Source organism: Setaria viridis, chromosome 7 (genome assembly GCF_005286985.2).
Source record: "Setaria viridis chromosome 7, Setaria_viridis_v4.0, whole genome shotgun sequence".
Lineage (NCBI taxonomy): Eukaryota > Viridiplantae > Streptophyta > Magnoliopsida > Poales > Poaceae > Setaria > Setaria viridis.
Window position 1 is genome coordinate 805445 of NC_048269.2, and position 9942 is coordinate 815386.

At 45.6% G+C, this 9942-nt stretch overlaps 1 protein-coding gene across 1 annotated transcript; it reads right to left on the reverse strand.

Annotated features, from left to right (window-relative positions):
• Nucleotides 1–3470: 3470 nt before the first annotated feature.
• LOC117862461 (glyoxylate/hydroxypyruvate reductase HPR3) lies at nt 3471–5133 on the reverse strand. Its single transcript, XM_034745942.2, has 2 exons — nt 4515–5133; nt 3471–4116 (listed from the first exon to the last, which is right to left on the reverse strand). Exons 1-2 carry the CDS (start codon nt 4992–4994, stop codon nt 3592–3594), a joined length of 1005 nt encoding a protein of 334 aa, XP_034601833.1. The 5' UTR covers nt 4995–5133; the 3' UTR covers nt 3471–3591.
• Nucleotides 5134–9942: the final 4809 nt, after the last annotated feature.

A 9942-nucleotide genomic window follows, 5' to 3' on the forward strand; every position in this document is an offset into this window, starting at 1 on the left:
GACGTGGAGATCGGTTCGTGGGACGAGATCGACTACTTCCTCTACACCGACGCGCAACTACGTTGGATCGGCTCTGCTCCAACTTTTCTTCCGCTACGCTACGCGTCTAGTGGTAACGATACATGACCCCTTTACTCGCAAGTTTTCTGGGTGATGCGGCTTGTGAAAGTCACACAATACTTCCAAGTGTATTGATTTTCCTCATTTGGTTCCTTCTTGAGTTCTTGTTGTGCTACTTATTTATGCCTGTATCACACTTATAACCTGTATGTGTTTTATTCTTGTAAAACCATTTTATCCTTAACAAATGGTGGAATTTTTTCATCCCACTTATCTGACCAGACCAATGCATCGAGCAGGCTTGCATTTACCTGGCCAAAGATTATCAGCACCTTGCATTTACCAGGCCGGCTTATGCCCGTAAGTTAAGTGTGAAAACCCAAGAAAATCCAAAAGCATTTGGGAAATACTATAAGCCTGATCCAAAAGACCTAGTATCATTGTAGGGCTCGAGCCTGAATTTTCAACACGTCGGGCTCATTGTGTTTTTTGGTTTAGTGCGGCTTATAATCAGGTCTACTTCCACTTGAATCCCTCCAACAAATCTAAATCGATTAACATGCCAATTATTCAAACCAATACAAGTAGGCTAACAATTTTGTCATCTTGTTTTTTTCCCTCAAATCCACCTAGAAGACCTTTGTATAGCTAAGTGAGACCCGTGGATTTGCGCCGAGTTTAACCCCAAGTGTGCATGGGTGAAGAGACAATTAAATAAAAAAAATCAATTTCTCTATTCTGTGTCAAACTACTAACCACGTGGTCGTGTGAGATTATTTTGAGGCCAGTTGCTCCGTGGAGGATAATATACAATGATTTTTCTCTTTTTCCAGAGCAGCGGAGTGCTGACTGCCGGGCTGCATAATTTGCATAATCACGGGCGGGCGGGCGCTACAGAATAGTATCTTCTCTTCCGTTCGAAAGTGCTGTCTCTATAATCGTCTTCGTAATAGATGGAGTAAAATTAATTTTGCGAAATGAGACACGGACTATATTCCGAAAAGAAGAGGAAAAAAAATAGAGAGAGAAAGATGTAGACTATAAGCATGGATTAATTGGATGCCGCGAACCTCTTTAAGTTTCCTGGCAAGCACTTTTTTGTTTCCGTGATGATGATGTGTACAGGCCACCAAAAACCATTATTTTCTGTGACTTTATTTAATAACTACTCCGTGGCCGACCTTTTTGGGTTGTTGTATTACATAGCATGTAGTCTGGTTTTCGCCTGTTTTTTAATATAAACGATAACTCTTGTTTTAGAATTGTATATGCCACAGTACAGTAAAATAAGTGTATATCAAAAGGTTAGAGAAAATAGAAGAGTGTTACCAGAAAATCAGAGGAGACGACGACTTCTCACCTACCAGTTGTTGACATGGAAAACACGAGGGTTTCGTGCTCTAGTGGCTCTTAACATATCTTTAGAGTTTTGATGAAGAACAACACTAGCTCGATAGACTTAAATAACCTGTCAAAGGCTCGACGCATTTCTACTTCTAAGTAAAACCTGATAAATACATATTAACATGAATTTCAACATCTTTCTGTCATTAATAACAGATGCTCCCTCCGCCCCAGAATTCTATTCATTTTAGCTTTTTTAGGTACATGATTTTTTCTATGTATCTAAACATAATATCAATCAAAATGCGTATCAAAAGCTATGCACCTATAAAAGCCAAAACAAATAGCAATTGGGACGCAGGGAGTAAATTTCAAACCTTAAGTTTTAAGAGAATTATTGCACCATCATCAACATAGCATGCTAATCTCCCATATGCAAGAGGACACACTGAACACCTACGTACCTACAAGAGTTGCTAATGATCTGCAAGCCTGTAACGAGCAAAATCTGATACACCATTTTCGGAAAATAACAAATATCAGAGAAATATGGCACCATTTGTGAATGGAGAAACACAGCTCAGGCTAGAAGGAAAAAGGTTACCTTCATTACTCATGACTGATTGCACGAAAAGTGAAGTACTAGATGAAAAATCTATAAATCATTCTGCTACTTCACTTTGCGTGCAAATAGATGAGATGAACATTAGGTCATGTAAGTATTATCATCTGTTCAGCAACCTAAAAATTCAACTCATATCATAGTAGACTTACACCATTGGATTGAAAATGAGATAGTCACAAATTTCCTCTGCTTTTTGCAAGGAGATTCTTATGAAGTTTCCTCTGTTTCTTGCATGGAGATTCCTACAAAATTTCTTATCTCTTTGGATTCTTACAAAATTCCTGTTGAGCATACAAACATCTTCAAAGAATTATCTATTTTGTATTCACTATAGAAACTATTAAAGAAGGGTATCACAACCAATTTTCCGTCAATTAATGTTTTTTTCAGAGAATTCATTCATATTCTTTCTTAGATAGCAGATAAATCATGGGCAGATTAATAGAAGGCACATCAAAGAGCAAGTAAGTACACCTGTAGTGCTGATATACTCTGAAATGTAGATAGCATATCATCCAAAATTTGTGAACACTATCCCAAGGTTAGGCAAAGATCGAAATTCTGCTGGCCATCAACTGCTAAAATATCAAATCACAAAAATTACATTGCTGGGCACGCACATTCTTTTGAATACATTGCTGTAGATGGCTTTTGAGACATTTTGCATGGGCTGAAAACAGTAAAAATGCAAAAATGAAATAGTATAAAATGGAAAGCACACTCTTTAGCGTGTCATTATAACTAGAGTGGTGTTTTACAGAATATCTTCATGAGACAAGGTAGTAAAGCGATACATTTTTCAGATGCAGTGCAGTAACTTTGTACTACTATTCAGCTTTTCAGCATGCGTATCGGTTCCATCTTAAAAGGAACTATTTTGTATGCACCTTTTTTTTTTACTGTAAATGAAAAGATATATTTTCAGAGTACACTTTACAACAGCCCAAATGGTGACTAAAACTACCTGTAATCATCTAGATCGGAGAAAATAAATATATTGGTGAAAAATGAAGCATTCACCGTCCAATAGTTGGACTGATCGACTGACCTGCGATACGACCTGCCTTTTCAGGGCAGCACCTGCGATACGATTCTGGAGCAAATGCCGGGTCAAGGCAGTCCACATCAACTGAGACATACACTCCCTTGCCAGTAGTATACCATGCATCCAGAATCCTTAGTTACCTTAAAAAGGAGTTCTTGGATCATTATCCAGATCTGACTATTGATCAACACCTATATTAACTGGACTGCATCTACAGGCAATGGGGTTAGCTGTTTCTGAGCCATCTTCCTTCCAAGATACCTATTACATCCACAATTTCTTCTTTTTTGTAAAAGGAAACTATTAATCTACAACGTTACCCAAGCTCAAGTTAGTACAATTGAAACAAAAAGAATTTTATGAGCTAGAAATAATTCGTGTGATGAACAGATGATGTGTGAAATAATTTACTTTATTAAATAGGATCCTTACTGCCTTCAAGAAAAACTGTCACCACAAAGAAGACAACACTCTCGCATGGGGTATGCTTTTTTCATTTCTTGCAATGTGACCTTACTTACCAGGGAAGCACCTGCGTGAGCAACGGCTTCCCGGAGAAGAAGGCTTCAAGGTTACCGATTGTGGTGTCACACAAGTCAGACCTGGACTCTGATGTGAAAACTGCAACATGGGACGTCATTACCACATTGTCCATGGAGAAGAGCTCTGCTGGCACCTTGGGTTCATTCTCAAAGACATCAAGGCCAGCTCCTGCAATCCTTCCCTCTTTCAGCGCCCTGACCAACTCTGCCTCATCAATGTTTGCTCCTCGACCGATGTTTATGATGATCCCATCCTTTCCCAGGGCCTCTAGAACATCCTTGTTGACAATGTGCCGTGTGTCCTTATTCAATGCACATGCCACAACAAGCACATCTGATTCTGAAGCGAGATCGTGAACGTTAAAGAAGTATTTGTAGGGGACTGAATCCCTCGATCTTCTAGAGTTGTAGTGGATGATACAGCCAAATGCTTCAAGCCTCTTTGCAATCAGGGAACCGATGTTCCCTAATCCAATGATGCCAACACGCTTGCCACCTAGCTGAAAGCATCAAAGTAAGAATGTATTATTGTAGGGTTATTGGACTGGAAGTTGAGAACACTACATGAACTCCATAAGGTTAAAGCTTCACACGAACTTGAATCAGCGGCACTGGATGGTATAAAATGTCTAAAGGATCCTGCTGTGATATCAAGCCGGTTAATTCAAGAGTGTAACCAATCTAAAGGTCAATCCAACTATATAAATCTTCATCCTTTCATGATAAACAAGTTCTTGATACTAGTTCCGGCGTTCTGTCAAACATTTGAACCCAAAATATTCCAGGGTGGGTGTGCAGATCTCTTCAAATTTTGTACCACTTGATTATAAAGAAATGAAAAGATCAGTTCAAGACGCTAATAAATAAAGTATGACTCCAGTCAAGAAAAGATCCGGACCTTGGTGCCGAGGGGGAAGTCCCCCTGCGCCGGCCAGAGGCCGCTGCGGACGAAGCGCTCGGCCGCCGAGACGCGCCTCAGCACGTCGATGAGCATGCCGACGGCGTGGTCGGCGACGTCGGCGGAGTAGACCGTGCCGGAGTTGGCAACGGCGACGCTGCGCCGCGCGCACTCGCAGAGGTCGATGTGGTCGACGCCCGCGCCGGTGCTGAAGACGAAGCCAAGGGACGGGACGGCGTCGAGGAGCGCGGCGTCCACGCGGACGGCGCCGCCTCCCATGACGACGGCGGCGCGGGGCGGGTCCGGCAAGGCCGCGGCGCCGGCGAGAAAAGCCGGGAGGGGCTCGCCCGACGCGAAGAAGTCGAGGACGCGGAAGCGCTGGCGCAGCGCGGCGGCGAAGTCGGCGTCCAGGCGGCGGAAGAGGAGGAGGGCCGGGAGGAGAGGGGCCGGCTCCTCGCCTGACGCCGCGGAGGATGCCATGGCTGGTTCTGGTTGACAGTGACAGAGACCTGGAAGCCTCGAGGCCACACCGAGCGACGCCGTCCGCAATGTCCTGGGAGTAGTCGAACAAGTTGTGAGCTCATGTCAGCTGCAGCAACCAACTTGTGGTCCAAGATTTGACTTCCCGAATTTCGCTGGAAACTGCCACTTATCTTAGAGCTAGATTCCTTTGACAGAGCTTCGGAAAGGTGCTTCTCTACCAACTTCAGCTTCTAAAAAAAAATCCTCAAATCCCACTGAGAGGAGAGGAGCGGGAGTAAAAAAAATGTAGCTCCCAATAGTTCCTTATTTTTTCCATCATTATCCTCGGGAGGAGCTCGTAGGTGGAGCGAGGAAGCTGGTAGAAGGTAGCATAAGGTGGGCAGCAACGGGAGGTGGGGGCAGCAGCAGGACGATCGAGGGACGTCGCGGTGGTTAGAGCATGAAGGCGGCGAATCGGATCCCTGTGCAGGTGCTGAGGCTATATGTCGCATACGCGACAAAAAAATAGTGTGTCACCATCATCCTTTTTCTCCGCTCGCCACCGGCGCCACTAGGGTCTTCGGACGCGGGGTTGTTAGGGAGCTCCAATAGATTTCGACCTTGAAAAGGGAGGAGAGGAGCGCGGCAACGGAGGTGGGTTGTGGGGCGGCACGGCGTGGCGGCGGGGACGCCACCGGCCGAGGGTGGCGGCTTGACAACCGGTGGGCTAGGGATTGGCCAGGGGGTGGGACGTGGGCTCTCTCTGGTGAGCGGCCACCGGGTAAGCACGCGGTGGGGAGCGGCCGCCGAATCCAGCGGTGAGAGCTGCCGGAAACGGTGCTGGAGGCGACGCGGGGGCGAGCAGCCGAGGTGGAGGTGGCGGCGGCGCATGGATTAGCCCGCGGCGGTCGTTGGCCGCACTCTTTTTTCTTCAGGTGAATTGTGCGGTTTTATCACCTTCGGTGATATGTAACCGCACCCCTGCGCAGGAGCTACCCTGGAGTGGCGGTGATGGACGCCATGGCGTGGTCTGCCGGCTCCAGCTCCGGTGCTTGGCGCGCGGCCTGCCCTCCACACCTTAGGGCGTGTTTGGTGTCCTGCACCGGCGTGAACCAGGCTCACCGCATGCACCCTCCTTTTAGTTTGGTTGCCTGGTCGACCCCGCGAGCCAGGTCCTGCGCGTGCAAAACACCCCCCGCAGCCAGGCTCCGTGGATACGAGGGGAGCGGCCGTTCCGCCGGGCATGGCTCCCGCGGTGCGACAACGGGCACGCGGGAGGCGAAAAGTTGGCTGGCGGGAGCTCGCGCCATTTTGCTAGGGTTACCTCCCCCTTTCGCGCCACTCACCGCAGATATATCCCCCTCCCCGCCGCCTCCGCTCCCCATCGGTCACCATTCGTCTTCTTCGCTAGATCTGAGGTGCTCCCCTCCCCTCTCTTCCTCTGGTTTTCATTGATTCGGTTCATCGATTCACGTCGTATTGATCCTCTCCCTCCTTCATTGCTTCCTAGGTGCTTTGGATCTGAGTTCTTGCGCAGGTAATCTGGTTCGCCTCCCCCTCCCACCCCCGTGTTCTTGATCTCCTTATTGGAGGTATGCCCTAGAGGCAATCATAGAGATGATGATATTCCATTTGTATCCATGATTTGTATATTGTGTTCATTGAATATCCATTAAAGGCTACTTGAATTGATTTGCAATTATGTGAATTGTATGTGAAACTCTTTACTTGTATGGTTATTCTAAAGTTGTCCCTAGTCGGAGTTCATGTGAGGACACACATGAATATTAGACTAGCACATGTATTAGTTGATGACTATGTTTCACAAGTCATGGACATGGAGATGTTGAACTAATAATGTGGACACATGTGGAGACATGTGTTAGGACTGACCCAACACGAGAAGTAGTTCTCTCTTTAAAACAACATATACGCTTTGTCCTTAGACCTGAGATTGTCGCATGTATTCTAGATGTGGATCGACCTACTTAGGGGCTATCAAACGCTACACCGTAACAGGGTAGTTATAAAGGTAGTTTTCGGGTTTGTCAAGAAGCATGCTATGAGACATGGTCAATCAAGATGGGATTTGCCCCTCTCTGATTGAGAGTGATATCTCTGGGCCCCTCGAGTGATCGGATCCGAAAATGCATGGCCATGCTACGTACGGTTAAGAGTTAACCTACAAAGGGATTCCGAATCACAGGATCGAGAAAGAGCGGTCGGCTTGAAGCTAGACCAAATATCGTGAGGCAAAGGGAATAGCATGTATATTATGTTGTGATGGTTCGTCTGATATGATCTTCGTGTGCGTATAGGAGTTGGCACGTCTTGCTAGAGGCCGCTACCGACTATTGGGCCGAGTAGGAGTACTCGGGCCATGTCTATGCGTATCCGAACCCATAGGGTCACACACTTAAGGGGCTGGAAGCCCAATTCGGATCAGATCCGAGTTGGATTAGGTTTGGAAGTGCTAATGGGCCTCGGATCCAGAGGCCCGTCAGGAACCTCTATAAATAGAGGGGTGGGGGCGCCCTACGGTTTACACCTTTTGGCGAAACACACCTGCATGCTGTGAATAGGTTCTATGGAGATGGAGATCACCATATGAAAACGGGCCATACTGTGTCACAACTGTGTGAATGCTATTCTGTTTTACTTTCTGCATGCTGTGATGTTAGAAGTAGAACGATCCCTCACAAAGTTTAAGTTAGTATGCCCTCCCAACTAAAACTTGCACCGTCCCATGTCTTGTACAATTAGTGGTGGGTCTATGAAATTAGGGTGCCACTAGTTTTCCTTGACTAGACGGGTTTGTGTCGGACACTTACACGCATAAGGGTTGGTTTGCTTAACAAGGTTATCTTAACAGTTAAGGACCTTGGGGCATAGAGGTTGGGCGCCGAGACATAGAGATGTCACCCAACAACAGGAGTCATATGTGATATGATTAGCAAAAGTTGCTTACCGATCTACCTCGTTTGCTAGCGGTGATGCTAAAGCTCACTAGTGGACTTGTTAGTTGTGGATCCTGAATCACTAAGTTTCAATAGAGGGATATTGATTTTAGTGGGAGTAGATTCTGTTAAAATAGTTTAATGTCATTTGCTCTATCATGGATACGTTTGTCTTAGTGTATTTTGCATTACTTTTGTTGTAGATTAAATGGCACCTAGCAACACCACCACGTCGTTTGCTTTGCGTTCGGTCCTTGAGAAGGACAAGTTGAATGGAACAAACTACTCGGATTGGATCCGTAACCTGAGAATTGTTCTCAGGGCTGAGAAAAAGGAAGATGTTCTAGACAATCCACTACCAGAAGAACCTGCTGATGATGCACCCGCTGCTGCTAAGAATGCTTACAAGAAAGCATGTGATGCTAACCTCGAAGTAAGCTGCCTTATGCTTGCTTGCATGGAACCCGAGCTGCAGATGCAGTTCGAAACAAACCATGAGGCACACGATATGATCGTGGCGCTTAGAGACATGTTCCAAACACAGGCCAGGACTGAAAGGTTCAATGTGTCTAAGGCCTTTGTTGAGAGCAAGTTAGCAGAAGGCGCTGCAGTAGGACCACACGTAATCAAGATGGTTGGTTACACTCAACGGTTGGAGAAGCTAGGCTTCGCACTGGGCCAAGAGTTGGCCACTGATTTCATTCTTTCGTCTCTTCCGCCTAGCTATGGGAACTTCATCTCGAACTACCATATGCATGGGACGGAGAAGGGTCTGAATGAGCTGTGTGGCATGCTTAAAACAGCAGAGGCTGACATCAAGAAAAGCGCTAGTACCAGCCATGTGATGGCGATACAGAACAAGCCCAGCTTTAAGAAGAAGGGCAATTCTTGGAAGAAGAAGGGCAAGGCTGGAACGTCCAAGCCAAACCCACCGCCCAAGGTTAAAGCTGGAACTGGACCTGCTCCAGACAAAGAGTGCTTTTACTGTCATGAACTTGGTCACTGGAAGAGAAACTGCAAGCAGTACCTAGCTTCCTTGAAGAATGGCGGAAGTAAGAGTACTTCTACCTCAGGTACGCTTGTTGTTAATGTTATAGACAACATATTTCTCGCTGATACAATTATTAATTCTTGGGTATTTGATACCGGATCGGTTGCTCATATTTGCAATTCGATGCAGGGAATGATAAGAAGTAGAAGCGTGGAAAGAGGAGAAGTTGATTTCCGCGTGGGCAATAATGCAAGAGTTGCTGCTTTGACCGTCGGGACGATGCAACTCCACCTCCCGTCAGGATTTATTATGGAGTTGAATAATTGTTATTTTGTTCCTAGTTTAAGTCGAAACATTTTATCTCCTTCATGCTTGATGAAGGATGGTTATTCATTTGCGAGTGAAAACAATGGTTGTGTGATCTCTAAAAATAATATGTTTATGGCTTTTGCACCCATTGTGAATGGATTATTTGTTTTAAATCTTGATGGTTCACCTGTCTGTAATGTAAGTGCTAAAAGGCCTCGGCCTAATGATTTGAGTCCTACCTACTTGTGGCATTGTCGTTTGGGTCATATAAGTGAAAAGCGCATGAAGAAGCTCCATTCTGATGGACTTCTAACTTCGTTTGATTTTGAATCATACGAGACATGTGAGGCTTGCTTGCTAGGCAAGATGACCAAGACGCCTTTCACAGGATTTCCTGAGAGAGCAGTAGACTTGTTGAAACTCGTACATAGTGATGTATGCGGACCAATGAGCACGACGGCTAGAGGAGGATTCCAATACTTCATAACTTTCACTGATGATTTTAGTAGATATGGCTATGTCTACTTGATGAGGCACAAGTCTGAAACCTTTGAAAAGTTCAAGGAATTTCAGAATGAAGTTGAAAATCAGCGTGGCAAGAAAATTAAGGCCTTACGATCTGATCGTGGAGGCGAGTATTTGAGCCACGAGTTTAGCAATCATCTAAAGAGTTGCGGAATTGTTCCACAACTTACGCCTGGAACACCTC

Bases quoted from the DNA above. Each gene is read 5' to 3' on its own strand.
- LOC117862461 (XM_034745942.2), bottom strand. From the start codon at position 4,994: ATGGCATCCTCCGCGGCGTCAGGCGAGGAGCCGGCCCCTCTCCTCCCG. The intron at 4,117-4,514 runs GTCCGGATCTTT...TGATGCTTTCAG, and splicing joins ACTTCCCCCTCGGCACCAAG to CTAGGTGGCAAGCGTGTTGG.